This window comes from Arachis hypogaea, chromosome 15, assembly GCF_003086295.3.
Source record: "Arachis hypogaea cultivar Tifrunner chromosome 15, arahy.Tifrunner.gnm2.J5K5, whole genome shotgun sequence".
NCBI classification, from domain to species: domain Eukaryota; kingdom Viridiplantae; phylum Streptophyta; class Magnoliopsida; order Fabales; family Fabaceae; genus Arachis; species Arachis hypogaea.
Window position 1 is genome coordinate 131631289 of NC_092050.1, and position 16989 is coordinate 131648277.

At 41.4% G+C, this 16989-nt stretch overlaps 1 protein-coding gene across 1 annotated transcript; it reads right to left on the minus strand.

Annotated features, from left to right (window-relative positions):
- Positions 1 to 1855: 1855 nt before the first annotated feature.
- On the minus strand, positions 1856 to 2528 carry LOC112748925 (cytochrome P450 82A4-like). The gene has a single exon (XM_025797178.3). The coding sequence runs from the start codon at positions 2480 to 2482 to the stop codon at positions 1907 to 1909; it is 576 nt and encodes a 191-aa protein (XP_025652963.1). The 5' UTR covers positions 2483 to 2528; the 3' UTR covers positions 1856 to 1906.
- Between the last annotated feature and the right edge of the window lie 14461 nt (positions 2529 to 16989).

Consider the following 16989-nt stretch of genomic DNA (forward strand, 5'->3'; position numbering starts at 1 on the left):
TTCACAGTGAATGAATGACAAGAAGAAGATGGAGCCTTCAATGTGATTAAAAGAGGGGGTTGAAAACAGGGTTTGATTCATGGATTAAGCTAAAGGGGCAATCGCTCCCACTAAAATTTAATTTTTTTTTTAAGTAATAAATATTAAAGATATTTATTTATTCTTATTAATAAATTTATCCTCACTATATTAAATTATTATAAAAATTATTATATTATCATATTATATATGTTTTGTCTTCACCGTCAAAATTTTATAGATTGTCGACAGTAGATAATCAAGAGCGACAAGCACACCTAGCCCACTTTAACAACCGCCAATAACTCCCCTTTTTGGTTTTGGTTTTCCTTATAGGAGATTGATCAATGTCTAATTCCTTTTCGTTCAGCATCTCCCACAGCACTCGAATATCTTCATGTTCACATGCCATCACATCATGCCGTAGATTCAAAAGGCCTGAAATATTGTCGTTGTAAACATTAAATAAACCAATAAAAAATCATAAACAAATGTTTAGCATAATTAATGGTTATCATATTAGGAAACACAAATTAATATTATAGTTCTTACATTTTCATCTTTTTCAAATAATAATTGTTAAATAAGACAATTTAAGATTGTTTGGACTTATTATTTATTGATTTAAGAAACATATAAATTTACCTGTTTGGCGAATCTCGAAGGCAATGGTGAGGCCGCCACAAAACCTTCGAATTGAGTGCATCATGTTTCGCCACCACTTTCCTTTCCGAGAAAATTTTACCTCCTTCATCACTACTTAGTATCAGTTAAAATCCTCAATGATAAATATGTGTACTAACAACACCGAAGCTTGAAAGAAGATAAATAAAGTAAGAATTATTCAGTATTTTAGATTTTAATTTATAGGAGATAAGAAGCAAGAAGAATATGATTATGCAAATTGTGAATCAATGAAAGCAATTTTTATATATAACGCCAAATTCTAACTAAATAAAAACAGAAAACGGAGAGAGAAGGTGGTTATTATTACAATATAATTTTACAAATTGGAATCAATCGGAGAAGTTTTATATAATAACACAAAATTCTACCGAAAGAAGAAACAGAAAACAGTGGGAGAGAGAAAGAGAGAGGTTAGTTAGAATAAGAGTGGTGAATAGGAGGAAATAATTACTTGTGAAACAAACAACATGGAGCACTGACTGTTATGTTCTGTTTTGTGGTTGTTGCTTTTTGTTTGTTTTGTTTTTTGTTTCTTTTTTTTTTCTGTTTTTGTTCGTGTGTTATGTGAGAAATAGTTGTTGTTAGAGAATCATTAGCATCAATTTAGATCAATTAGTATCGTCTATTTTTATATAGTATATCTGTATATTAATTATAAGATTCTATGCCTTTATTACTCTGATTCATTTAGCACCTATCTCTTGTATATTGTACTTTTTTGATCACATTTCAATAATACACTTTTCAGATTTCTCTCCTAGTCTCTTGTTTCTAACAGTTGTAAAAGGAAATAGGCAGCACATGACTTAAAAATAGGCAAGAAAAATCTTCTCAAGGTTCAAGTTGCATTTACATTTCTATTTCCAAACCAAAAACGGCTGAAAGAAACGGATGATCTCAAAATCAAGAAGAATAAGGAGAATCATGGCTCAGCTAGCTTCTTAGGCTTCACCATCAACTGGATTTTCGGCATTTGATTCTCAAATATATGTACTAATAAATAAAGAGAAATACTACTTATACACAAAAAATCAGTCATCAAATAATTAAATATATAATATAAATTAAAAAAAATAATATATATTTATACACAAATATATCGTGAATTGATTTAGTAACTGAGCTTTGTACGTAAATAACATTTTTGTGAATAAAATAATCAAAATGACACCAATTAAGCATCTCATATCTAATAGTAACATTATAAGTCATAACAGTCAGGAGAGAAACGTGGTTTAACCAGAACCTCAAGTGGAGTAGCTTTAACATTAGTCAATCCAAGAATTCCAGTCATATCAACAGGTTCTGAAGATGGATTCAAGATTTCAAAGGAATGTAAAAAGCTAGCCAGAGTAAAGTGAACCATTTGAAGGCCAAAAGATACTCCTGGACACATTCTTCTACCACTTCCAAATGGTAACAACTCAAAATGGTGACCCCTAACATCAACATCTTTGTGAGTTGTAAGAAACCTTTCTGGTTTGAACTCCAATGGATATGGCCAACTGTGAGAATTGGTGTTAATCTTCCAGATATTTGTAATTAACTGAGTTCCTTTCTTAATATGGTATCCGCCTAAAGTGCAATCTTGGGTGAATTCGCGCGGCGCTGAAAGAGGGGCTGCCGGACACAACCGTAGTGTCTCTTTGACTATTGCTTGAAGATATACCAATTTGTTTATATCCGACTCTTTTATGCATCTCTGGTTTCCAACTTGGGTGTCAAGTTCTTCTTTTGCTTTCTCTAGTATATTAGGATTTCTCATAAGCAAACACATTGCCCATGTAAGGGTAACAGTGACGGTATCAACTCCTCCAACAATCATTGCCTGAGAAAATAACATGAAGAATCATAGGAAGAATACCTTATTTATCTCAATAAGTTCAATCTCATAAGAGAGAGAATATATAAATTGTTACGGATCCGGTCCACGGATCCCGGACCCAAGGCTAAACCCGAACCCGGTTCCTCGGGTTCGACCCGTTTCCCTATTCCAGAAGGTCCGAAACCGGCCCTCTAAAGGTCCTAACCGACTTTCGAATTCAAACGCCTCCCTTATCTTAGCCAAACAGGACAAGATAAGACGACTCCCATCGCCTATAAATAGAGGACCCAGGTCCCTCCAGGTATTCATTCATTCCACACACCTTATACCTCTTAGATCCATTCTGACTTGAGCGTCGGAGTGTCTTTGCAGGTACCTCCCCACATTGCTCCAATCAAGCGACCCGGCTTTAGCCTTGATCCGCAGGTTCCCGATCCACCCTTCAATCCGTACCAGAGACATCTCGTACATTGGCGCCGTCTGTGGGGAACTTGCGCCAGCCAAGCCGAATGGGGGACGTCCTGGAGGAGACCCCCTCAAGCCAGGATAACTCCCGACCGCTTAACCCAACCCCAGAACACCAGGAGGTCACAAACCAAGCAAGAATAGCGAGTACTGTCCAACACACGAACGACCACGTCGTCACGGACCAACGACATCCTGAGAAAGCTAGGGACAAAGCGGCACAGATCATCCAGGATCTCTGCCTCCGGGTCCAGGAACTCGAAGGCAAATTGACCAATAGAGAAAAATACAACAACGAACACGGAAGCCACGCAACTTCCAGATCAAGGTCTCGCCGCGGTAGGTCGCCAACCCGACGACACGACAGAAGAGACGGTCGCAGCGCCTCACGTGACCACAGACACGAGAAGTCACCAGAACGGCGATACAACAAGAAACACAACCGCAGTGCTTCCCGAGATCTGAGTTACCAACACTACTCAGACGAAGATCGGAGGGACCGAAACACCAAGCGCACGAGAAACGACCATATAATAATGGGAGCTACACCCTTCACAGAAAGAATCTTAAGAGAAAAACTCCCCAAAGGTTTCGACAAACCTACCGACATGAAGTATGATGGAACCAAAGATCCCCAAGAACACCTAACGGTCTTCGAAGCCAGAATGAACCTGGAAGGAGCGACCGACGTGGTCCGATGCAGAGCCTTCCCGGTAACCCTAGCAGGACCGGCGATCAAATGGTTCAACGCCCTCCTAAACGGATCCATAGCCAGTTTTCACGATGTGACACGAAAATTCATGGCCCAATTCCCAACCAGAATCACTAAAGCCAAACACCCCATCAGCTTACTGGGAGTCACGCAAAAACAAGAAGAATCCACAAGGAAATACCTCGACCGCTTCAACGACGAATGCCTGACGGTCGACGGACTCACGGATTTCGTCGCAAGCCTTTGCCTAACCAATGGACTCATGAACGAAGATTTTCGCAAACACCTCACCACCAAACTAGTATGGACCATGCACGAGATCCAGAACGTCGCCAGAGATTACATCAATGACGAAGAAGTCAGCCAGGTCGTCGTCGCCAACAAACGGCAAAACGCCAACACCCAACACGGCAACTCGGCTTCTCGCCAAAACCCACCACCCAGAGAGAATCAAAGAGACCACCCCAGATCGGCAAATACAAGCCGACCACCGAGAATTGGCAAATTCTCCAATTACACGCCCCTAACAGCACCAATTACCGAGATATATCACTAAATAGCAGACCGAGATATAATTCCGAAAGCCCGACAACTCAAGGAAAGGACGGGAGGCAACAAAACCCTCTACTGTGACTACCACCGAGGTTACGGTCACAAGACTCAAGACTGTTTTGACCTTAAAGACGCCCTCGAACAAGCCATACGAGACGGCAAACTCCCAGAATTTGCCAAAATCATCAGAGAACCAAGACGCGCGGAAAGAGACAGATCGCCGGAGAGAGAAGGGCGTAACCCAAGAATCCAAAAGCAACCCCCCAGGGAAAGCCCGAAGGAAGACCCGACCATCATAGTAAACGTCATCACAGGCAAAGACGTGTCAAGTAAGTCAAAACTAACGATAAAAAAAGACCTCAAAGTAATGGCTGTCAGAAACCAAACCCCAACCGCTGTGGCCGACAACACGATAACCTTCTTACCAGAGGATTGCCAGCACGGCACCTCGGCCGAGGATGCCCCTTTCGTCATCTCGGCCAGAATCGGAACAGGACTAGTACGAAGGATACTGGTAGACACCGGGGCAGACTCAAACATCCTTTTTCGAGGAGCTTTCGATAAACTCGGGCTCCACAACGACAACCTCCAAACACACTGCAACAGCGTCACGGGACTCGGAGACAACTTTCTCAAACCAGATGGCTCAATCACACTTCCCATCACCGTAGGAACGAGCAGCCAGAAAAAGACAATCCTATCTGAATTCGTAGTCCTAAAAGACTCCACAGCATATAACGTGATCCTCGGAAGGAAAACAATCAATGACTTCTCTGCAGTCATCTTTACCAAATACCTCCTTATGAAGTTCAGAACCGACGACGGCTCCGTCGGTACCATCCACGGGGACCGAGAAGTCGCAGCCGAATGCGACAACACCAGCCTAGCCCTAAGGAAGAAGTCCCGAGATGCGGCCGGAGTATTCCTAGCCGATCTGGATGCCCGACAAGACGGCCAACCCAGGCCAGAACCAGAAGAAGATATGGAAAAACTACAAATAGGGCCAACCAAAGATGAATACACCTTCATTAATAGGAACCTCCCATATGACCTCAAAGAGGAACTCTCTCAACTCCTGAAACAAAATAGAGACCTGTTTGCATTCACACCAGCCGACATGCCGGAAATAAGCCCCGACCTAATGTCCCACCGACTCGCCGTGGATCCCAAAGCTAAACCCATGGCACAAAGGAGACGAAAAATGTCACCTGACCGGGCCGCCGAGGTCAAAAAGCAAGTTAAAGCCCTACTCGAAGCCAACTTCATCAGGGAACTCCCCTACACGACCTGGCTAGCCAACGTCGTGCTAGTAAAGAAATCTAACAGAAAATGGCGAATGTGCGTCGACTACACGGACCTCAACAAGGCCTGCCCAAAGGATGCCTTTCCCCTACCAAACATCGACGGACTAGTAGACGCCGCATCCGGCCACCGATACCTCAGCTTCATGGATGCATATTCCGGGTACAACCAGATCCCGATGCACCGACCAGACGAAGAGAAGACAGCGTTCATCACCCCAGATGGGACATACTGCTACACAGTGATGCCCTTCGGCCTGAAAAATGCCGGAGCCACCTATCAAAGACTCATCAACAAAATATTTCAACACCTGTCCGGAAGCAAATTAGAAGTATATATAGACGACATGCTCGCCAAGACTAAATCCGGCGAACAACTCACCAACGACCTCGAGGTCATCATGAATACCCTACGAAAGCACCAAATGAGGCTCAACCCAACAAAGTGTGCCTTCGGAATGGAGGCAGGAAAGTTTCTCGGCTTCATGATCACACAACGCGGAGTTGAAGCAAACCCAGAGAAATGTCGTGCCGTCCTCGAGATGACAAGCCCAAAAAACCTCAAAGAAATCCAAAAGCTCACCGGCCGATTAACGGTGTTATCACGTTTCCTCGGGGCATCAGCTCAAAAGGCAATCCCCTTCTTCAAACTAATGAAAAAAGGAACACCTTTCAAATGGGAGACGGAATGTGAAGAAGCTTTCCAACATTTTAAGAAAGTCCTAACGGAGCCACCAATCCTCACCAAACCCCAGACAGGAGAAACACTCTACCTGTACCTCTCCATAACAGAAGAGGCGCTCACAGCAGCACTTATCCGTGAAGACGAGAAAAAGAACAAAAACCGTATACTTCATAAGCAAGGTCTTACAGGACGCGGAGAGCCGCTACTCACGCTTAGAAAAGCTAGCTTTCGCACTCCTTACGGCCTCCCGGCGCCTACGACAATACTTCCAGGCCCATTCCGTGACGGTCCAAACCGACCAAGCGGTCAAGCAGGTACTACAGAAACCCGACCTAGCAGGCAGAATGCTAGCATGGTCCATCGAATTATCCCAATTCGATATCAAGTTCGAACCCCGATACGCGATCAAAGCACAAGCCATGGCCGACTTTATCGCCGAAATGACACCAGGAGACTCCACCCCCGAGTCATGGAAGCTACACGTTGACGGCTCCTCGAACATCACTTCCGGAGGCGCCGGAGTCATCCTCGAAAGCCATAACGGAGTCGTAATTGAACAGTCAGTACGGTACGAATTCCCGGTCTCAAACAACCAAGCAGAATACGAGGCCCTCTTGGCAGGCCTAGCCCTTGCCCGGGAAGTCGGAGCAAAAATCATAGAGGTAAGTACCGACTCACAGGTAGTCAGTTCCCAAATTAACGGAGACTACCAAACACGAGATCCCCTACTCCAACAATACCTCGCCAAGGTAAATAAACTAAAAGAAGGATTCGAGCACGTTACCATACAGCACGTTCCTAGGGAACGAAACGCCAGGGCAGACCTGCTTTCCAAACTAGCCAGTACTAAACCTGGACACGGTAACAAATCGCTAATCCAGGAAGTCGTTAAGTCACCCTTCGTGTCAACAACAACCAACGCTCATCTGACATTCTCAAACCAGGGATCTTGAACCTACCCTATCCTACAGTACCTCCTCGGCGGAACACTGCCACCAGACCTCAAAGAGGGGAAGCGAATAACAAGGGAAGCCGCCAACTATACTATTATCGCAGGACAACTATACAAACGCAGATTCTCGCAACCCCTGCTCAAATGTGTTGAACCCGGGGACACGGAGTACATACTCCGCGAAATCCACGAAGGCTGCTGCGGCCACCACGTCAGAGGCAAAACGTTAGCCCAAAAGGTCATCAGGGCAGGCTACTTCTGGCCCACAATCATCCGAGACTCCATACAAATAGTTAAGAACTGCGACAAATGCCAAAGGCACGCCAATATCCACCAAGCCGCCCCTCACCAGCTCAGCACCATATCGGCAAAACGGCCATTCGGCACCTGGGGTATCGACCTCGTCGGGCCCTTCCCTACGGCACCCGACCAACTCAGATACCTCATCGTCGCCATAGACTACTACAATAAATGGATCGAAGCCGAACCCCTGTCCTCCATAACGGCAACCCAATGCCGAAAATTCCTCTGGCGACAGATCATCACCCGATTCGGGATCCCCGAGATCGTTATCTCGGACAACAGAACCCAATTTGCCGACAAAAAGTTCAGAGAATTTTTAGAAGGGCTACGTGTATCTCACCATTTCAACTCGGTAGAACACCCTCAGACAAACGGACAGGTGGAATCCGCGAACAAAATAATCGTCAAAGGACTCAAAAAGCGGCTCGACGAAGCCAAAGGACTATGGGCCGACGAACTCGGATCGGTCCTATGGTCATACCGAACCACACCTCAGACGACCACGGGAGAAACACCTTTCCGATTAACATACGGTGTGGAGGCGGTCATTCCGGTAGAGATCGGAGACCCAAGCCCCAGAAAAACGGTCGGAGGTAACGACGAGGAGGCAGAACGAGACCTCATTGACGAAACAAGAAGCATAGCCCATCTCAGAGAGCTAGCCCTAAAACAGAGAATCAGCCTAAGATACAATCACGGAGTCATCCGGCGAGAATTCGCAACTGACGACCTCGTCTTACGACGAAACGACATTGGTCCCCCGACCCCAGGAGAAGGGAAACTCACTCCCAACTGGGAAGGACCATACAGGATCAAGGCAGTAATCGGAAAAGGAGCATATAAACTCGAACGGCTTAACGGCGTCGAAGTCCCGAGGACCTGGAACGCCGCCAATCTACGGCGATACTACACCTAGGCCAACCCAACTAAATCACCCCCTTCTTTAACTCTATTTGTTTATGTGTCTCCCCATTTTTCGACTCTTGAACTTTACTTTCGCTTAAGTATCAAACTCGGGTACTCTTTCCCCCACCAATGGAGGGTTTTAACGAGGCCCAAACTTTAAATATTTCATCAAAAAGCTATTTCCACCCTCTTTAAACGTTTCAAATACGAAACAAAAACGCGGCCACGATTGGGGGACTGATCACCCCCCAGGCCCAACACACGGATATCCACAAGAACCCAACCAAACGACGGTCCGGGGAAACCAATAAAATGGAATAGCGTTAAACAGAATATACAAAAAGGCCCGAATGGCCGAAATAGTCATTAAACGAAAACCAAAATCACGAAGTCACGGTTACACGGCCCACGGCCAAACCAAAATATCCGAAAAATAAACCAACTCTCAAGACAAAAATACAAAAGTACAAAAGAGATAAAGCTACTCGAGGTCGACTATCCGGCCATCGCGAACGGTCTTGAACGCTCCCATCACGGACACGTCCACGCCCGGAGCCAGCACCAGGGCCTGTGCCTTCATCGTCTCCTCGGTAGTAGCAATCGCATCCTTAGCATCAGCCAACAGCTCCGCTTTCTCCCTCTTCAAGGCAGCAACCTCGGCCTTCAAAGCCTCCGTCTCACCAAGAAGCACGGCAGCCTGGGAACCCACATTAGAAGCCTTTTGCCGCTCCTCACCCAGTTGAGAAAGAAGTGAAGTCTCAACCTCGGAAAGCCGGAGAATCTCTGCCCCGGCCTCCTCAGAAGACTTCACTGCCTTTTCCCTCGCGATCTCGGCAGCCTCAAGCTTCTCCTTCAGCTTAACCATTTCAGCCTGAGAATGACGGAGCTTCTTATCCAGCAAACCAACTTGAGCCATCACAGGCTCAGCCTTCCGAACAACGACAGCAGACCGAAGGAGGGCACGGTACACCGACTTGGCCTGGAACGAAACATCGCAACCATCAAAAAATGGCTCCGTACCAGGTATTAAGTGTTGATCAATAAAACCCGGGGCATCGAAACGACGATCCATCACACTAGGCACCAAACCCTCCTCCTCAAAAGTCTCGCTGCTCGGATCCTCAGGCCTCTTTCTCTTCCGAGAAGCCTCAGCAGCCGTCACCACGACGACTTCAGGAGAGCTCGCAGGAACAGAAGAAACTTGAGCATCGGCCCGTGCACCCGAGAAAACCACCTCCTGAGAAACTGGCTGAGAATCCATGGCAGGATTAGATACAGGGGTAGAAGGAGACGAAGATCCCTCCTCCCGACCCATCGCGGCCTTCAACCTAGCCAAAGAAGTCAGCCCGCCAGCCATCTCAACTAAAAAGAAACCAAAGAAAAAATCAAGTTACAAACTCGGGAAAAACAAAAACATAAAAAATCAGGAAAGAGATAGAGCACACACCGATATACGCCCGACAAGCCTCGGGGTCCCCCATGACATCCCGAGGATTCAACGGACGCTCGCCAAACAAATGCCACAAAATGTTGGCAACATCCTTATCCTCCTGGGACAAACCATCATAGGTTAACTTAGTCAAAACCGACGGGCCAGCACGGAAATTCCAATACGTCGGAAACCGGCGGACGCCCTCCGGCGACAACCAAAACGGATGATGCCCCTGAGCGGGACGCACCTTAAAATACTCCCTTTTGAAACCGTGAAAGGAATCCTCAAACAAACCAATAATTCGGCGATGAGGCTGAGCACGGAATGACATATATCCTTTCTTATGCTTCCCTTCTTTAGTCGGGAGAGTGCATAGGAAGAGAAAAAGAAAAACAGGAACAGAAGCCGGAAGATCGAGATACCGGCACACCAATTCAAAAGACCGCACGGCAGCCCAACTATTCGGATGAAGCTGAGACGGCGCCACGGAACACCGACTCAGCAAATCCTGAACAAACGGCAAGAAAGGAAACCGCACGCCGAGCCGCATAAACATCGACTCGTAAACCCACATCCAGTCTGGAACAGTGGGGGAATGAAGATTTAAATAACAGACACGCTCGTCGGCATCTAGAAGGGCAAGCTCGTACTGCCGCTCCATCTCACCGCCACCACAGATCGCCCCCTGATCACGGAGGCGTTGAAGATCGGCCTCCGTCATCCGTGACGGAACGCCCCACACATCGCTAGTCACCCAAGTGTAGCGAGCGGGGATGCCCCTGGAGGGAGCTACGGAAGCACCGACACCCTCATTTCTCCGCCGATGCATACCTAAAACACAGAGGAGCACCACCATCAGCCTAACAACCTTACGCAGAAGCTAGAACAAAAACCTACCACTACTGCTAATCCAACACGGTGGTGCACTGCCACTGCTAACCAAACACAACCACACTCAGCCCCTCCAAAGGCTCGAAAACCACACAAAACACAGCCCAAAAATGAAAGCAACAAAGGAAACAGACAAAGCAATGCATGGAAGAAACGAAACAAACAGATACACCAAACAAAAAGAAGAAAAAGCGAAGCATACCAACCTGGAAACGCAGAAAATGAATCCTGAAAAAGCTTGAGAAGCAGAAGCAACAAACAAACACCAGAGAGCAGTAGCGCAAAGAGAGGAGAAGATTTCTTCAAGAAAGAACGAAGAAAGAAAAATAAAACGAACGAGGAAATTAAAGTAAAAAGCCAAAACGGTTACAAAGGAAGGGGGGCGAAAATACACTAATAACCCTAGGCAGAGGTTAGGCTCGTAGGGGCAGAAAAGGAAATACCCCCTTGCATTAAATGCCTCCCTCGAAAATAGAAGCTAATCAAGCACGCCTCGAAGAACGCAACAGACGCAGTAGGCTCGGAGGAGTCACGTCAAAACAAAATGGTCAGGCGAACCTTCCGGCAAAAGCCGAGGCCGAGACACCGATCTCACGCCAAAGAACTGAGCGAACACCCGAGAAAACTGAAGACCCAGCCCGCGGTCAAAACACCACACCTCCCAGCGACAGACCGACCTTGCTCGCTCTCCCGCTGCGGGGGCAACTGTTACGGATCCGGCCCACGGATCCCGGACCCAAGGCTAAACCCGAACCCAGTTCCTCGGGTCCGACCCGTTTCCCTATTCCAGAAGGCCCGAAACCGGCCCTCTAAAGGTCCTAACCGACTTTCGAATTCAAACGCCTCCCTTATCTTAGCCAAACAGGACAAGATAAGACGACTCTCATCGCCTATAAATAGAGGACCCAGGTCCCTCCAGGTATTCATTCATTCCACACACCTTATACCTCTTAGATCCATTCTGACTTGAGCGTCGGAGTGTCTTTGCAGGTACCTCCCCCCATTGCTCCAGTCAAGCGACCCGGCTTCAGCCTTGATCCACAGGTTCCCGATCCACCCTTCAACCCGTACCAGAGACATCTCGTACATAAATCAAGTCAAGAAGAATGGTTTTAAAGTATGTTGTAAAATTTCATACACGTGGGCAACAAAAGTAAAAATAAGAGTTTAAGATATTAAAATAGAGATCATATCAAAATTTAATAATGATAAAGTGAATGATAACATAATATATAAAAAATATGCTAGACAACTAATATTTTTATTAGAAAAATATAAAAAAATTAGTTATTATTGATTTAAATATAAAAAAAAAAGTTTAGGAGGCCAGCAATTTTTGTGTTTTATGGCCAGCACTTAACCATCAAAAGAAAAGTGAGTGATCTCCCACCACCATTGGATATAATTTCATACCATTAAAAAGACTATTGATGGCCAATTGATGATTACAAAACACAAAATTGCTGACCTCTAACACACCTCTAAAAAAAATATTAGTCACCTAACATTTTTCGTAATATACAGAGGGAATGGCGGACAATCTAAATCCTAGAAGGAAAAAAAAACACTATAGAAAGACTGAATTATTGTAAGGAAGAAAAAATATAAATTTCAGTATGGATAGATAGAACTAATTAATAATGGAAGATGACCGAGTATAGGCCATGCATCATGAACAATTGGGGGTTCTTTAAGGTGGCTAGCTTTGAAAGGAGGAAGAAGAAATAAGCAGAGGAAGATGATTAGAGAAACGATTCCAATTGCCAAGGTGCTTATTAGGTATGTGTCCATTTTAGCTTGGTTAAGGTTCTGAGTATGGAAGATATATATGGTTAGACTTGGACCGATTTGTGCTTATATATACTCTTTGTTATGGCTTCTCAATTAGGTAATCAGACAGGAAGAAGAAAGTTCCAAACCTAAACTTCTTGATGATTTGACCTTTGGTGAAACGTTTATGGATATTATTTTAGAAAATGGCATTTTCTTGTGAAACGTTTAGATTTCATTTTCTTTTTCTTTATTTATAAAATATATTATCTATTTTCATGTAAGATTATAATAGTTTACTTTTTAATTATGACTTTATAGCTCAAATGACACAGTCTCTTCATAATTACCTAAGAGAGGTCGTGGGTTTGAGTTTCTCTGTCTTCAGTAAAAAAATAATAATAATACAAGATATATATTTTTATCAATATAATAAATTTTTTTATTTTTAGTATTTTAATTATATAGTATAAAATATTTTAACTTGTTATAAAAATATTTAATTTAAAACTTTTTATATATTTTATGATTAATGATAAAATATTAAAATAAAAATTTATTGCACTAATAGTAAATATATATATATATATATTAATTTAAATCAATCACTAATTTATATATAGAACTATAATGATTATTGAAAGGTATTTGGTCATATATATATATAAATTAAAAAATAAGTTATTTTAATCTTAAAACTTAAAAGAAAAGAAGAGTGTTATTTAGTTATCTAAAAAAATGTTATTTTCTTTTTTTTTATGTATTTTTTATTATTATTTATTAAAAATAACTGATAAAAGTAAAAAAAAATAACTTTTATTTCGTATACTAAAAGATTATAAAATATATATATATATATATATATATATACTTAAGCTTAGCTATGCTCGCACATGAGATGTTAAGACCATTAAAATAGGCTAAGCCATCGAGCCAGCCCGTTTACCCATTTAAACGAGCAGGCTTTGTCTCTAAAATTAAGTCTGTTTAAATTTTGGGCTAAACAGACAACCCGTTTATTCTTTTTACATTTTTTAAAAAAAAAGTAGTACTTTTTGACGATGTTTCTCCAATCTGACCCGAAAATCCAACCTATCAATTAAAAAAAGTACTGTTTGTTTAAATTTTTTTATTTAAAAGTGATATTTTTGTCAAAATATTTTTTTTAAAAAAAATAAAACAAAAGGGTAAACGGCCAGCCCGTTTAATTCATCGGGCTAACCATAAACAGTTTGAGCTGAAAAATTATGACTTACGAATGAAATAGACTTAAATAGACCAGCCATTTAACCCACAAACTTAAACAGGGCGGGCCTAAATGGCCAGGTTGGCCTGTTTGACAGCCCTATGGGATGTGTGATTAAGAAACTGTGTTTGTTTTCATATAAATAAAATGGAAAAGAAAATGATAATTGGACAAATAATTTTACTTTTGTAAACTTAATCTAAAAAGTAAAATGTTGTAAACTGTAGAAAATGTAAAGAATATGAAAGAAAAATATAGAAGAAAACCTACTCAATCTATAGAGTCAGCATTCTTACAAGGATCACCTATAGACCTAATACTAGAGTCAGCTCAATTAGTTAGTTGGATAGTAATAAGAACTAAAGTGTACAAGTTCAATTAGTTAGTTGATCAGTTACTAGATATAGAAAGTTAGTTAGCAACTGAGCTGGCAACATCATCTATTTAATGCTGCAAACTCTCTTTTGTAATCAGTTTTTGTGTTTTCATTTGTTAGATGAATGGTGATTGAAGTGTGCATAAAACATACTCTTCCTTCTCCAAATTTTGTGAGCGTGGAAGGAGGTTGAAGAACTTCAAAAGAAACTCAAATGCAATCTTCTTATACTTTCTTATTGCTTTCTCCCTTAAACTCACAGAGCAGAGACGGATGAGAGCTACTTTGTTCTGAACAAGTTCAATTCAGGCAAGGTAGTGGTCCAATCAGCGAATTCTATGGAGAAAGATTTGAACCTACGTTGTTCCGGGTTCATTGATTCAATTGTGACTCAGTTCTTGAAGATTCTTGCACCAGATTGCACAGCAAGAAATTGAAGAATCGAAGAAATGGCTTCAGAAGCAAATCAATCATTTTCGTCCATGATTTTTATACTTTTGCCAGTTTGATGAACCAATTCAATCTTATGTAGTAGAATGCAGCCAGAAATCAACCAAATCTAGTGTTGGATCCGGTGAGTCCTAACTTGTTGCGTCCTGGAGAAAATTCAGGTTCAGCCTTAATTTCTATAACACTGGTAGGAAGCAATTATTAAAGTTGGGAGAGAGCGATGTGGAAAGCACTCAAGTCCAAAAACAAACTAGAATTTGTAGATGGATCAATTAAACGACATGAAAAGGAAGATGTGTTGTTTGGGGCAAGGGACATCGTTTCTTGGATTAACCAAACATTAAGCTCTGAGATAGCCAGGAGTGTAGTTTGGATCAACTCAACTGAAGAATTGTGGAAAGAATTAAAACATAGGTACAACCATAGAGATATGTATAGGATAGCAAAATTAGAAGAAGAATTATTTGACAATGACTGCTTATTATACTAACTTGAAGGCCATTTGGGAAGAGTTAGAGAATTTGAGTCCCATTCCAATCTGTTCGAGATGTTCTGACAACTGTGTTTGTGAACTAAGCATTCTTAGGGGATACAAGAAAGAGTCGAGTGCTGTGAGATTTCTAAGAGGATTGAATATATATACGATCTCAAATCATATTGCTAAAACCACTGTCCAAGGTAGAAGAAGTTTTCTTATCTCTCCTATAGAAGAAAGAACTTAATATGAATGAACCAATTGAAGGAAAATGCAGGAGTTGATGGAGGTAATGCAAGAGGAAGAAGCAGAGGTAGAGGTGCTAGAGGAGTATATGGAAATCATGACAAAGATGGAAGAGGCTCGAAGCAATGTACTTACTGTGGCAAGAATGACCATTTAGCATATAGTTGCTATAAAAAGCATGGTTTTCCTCATCATTTCAAGAACAACGGTGCCTCGATAAACTATACTTGGTTACTAGAGAAGATGAAGAGAACAACAATCAATCTCAACAAGTGTCTGGTAAGTCTAGACTTGGTTTTACTTTAGAGCAAAAGGAAGCATTGCTAGCTCTCTTGAACCAACAAGATGCATAACCAAAACATAGTATGAACCAAATAGTTGCCACAACTCTTCCATCAAATCAAGGTATTTCCTACATAATGTCAATGTCCACATTCAGTTCAAAATCTTGGATCACAGACTCAGGAGTTACAAACCATGTTGCTTATTCAAAAACATCCTTTAAAAACATATACCAAATTAAACCAATGCTCATCAATATGCTTGATGGCACCAACACCTAACACAATATGTAGGAACCAAATATAGGTATAGTTTAGTTAACCAAAATTAAATTTAGTTTTTTTAATTAACTTTAGCTATATGTAGTCTTATATATTAACAAATTTTAAAAATAATTAAAACTATTTCATGTTCTCTGATTTAATATAGGTATAATTTAGTTAACCTAAATTAAATTTAGTTTTTTTAATTAACTTTAACTATATGTAGTCTTATATGTTAATAACAAATTTTAAAAATAATTATATATACAAATTTTATTTTAACATAAATATTATTGTATAATTTTTTTCTAAAATTTTTGGCCCCTCCAAAAGTTTCAAGCTCCGCCACTTTCCGTAACCTTTTTGATGTTATAATATAGGTATTTTACATTTGAATGTTTTTTTTTTATAGAAATTTGAACGTTCAATTAAAGAGTACCTTGAATGTTTGAATATATAAAATTTTGGTTGTTCTGTGTTTTTTTTTTCTTTTTTATGATTTTAGAATTTTTTTTAATTTAGTTTTAAATGTTTTAATACAAATATCTTATTTTTAGATATTCTTTTATGTAGAGTTTAGGAGGTTCATTAAATGGTTTGAAAATTTTTTATTGCATGTTACGTTTAGAATTTTTTAATTCTTAACATAATCTAACAGATTTTTAATTTTAGATGTTCTAATATAAGTATCTTACTTTCGGATTTTCATTTAGATGGTCTGTAGATTTTTGTGGATGCGTTAGGTTTATAATTTTTTTATTTCGGATGTTAAACTTGACTTAAATAAATCCGATAAATTTGTAATTTTTGATGTTACAATATAGGTATTTTACATTTGAATGTTCTTGTTAACCTACAGTCTTTGCAACCAATGGTTCAATTTGGACGGCTAGCAATTTCAGATGGAGAAGTTGGAAGTTACAGAAAACCTGAAGATGCAAGCATGCGTAAGCAAGTAGTGAAAAGCAATTCATAGTTGTCTCAAAGTAATTGAAACCAAATTCATCCCTGCAGTTTGACCTTGATAGGTATTAACTAACAAAGAGTGGTGGATTACACGAGGGCAAAAAAAAAAAAATAAGATATGACAAATAATGGAATAAATAATGTCACAGTTTAAAAAGAAATTCTATGCTACGACAGATTTAAAAA

Excerpts from the sequence above, each read along its gene's own strand:
- LOC112748925 (XM_025797178.3), bottom strand. The coding sequence starts at position 2,482 with ATGTGTTTGCTTATGAGAAATCCTAATATACTAGAGAAAGCAAAAGAA.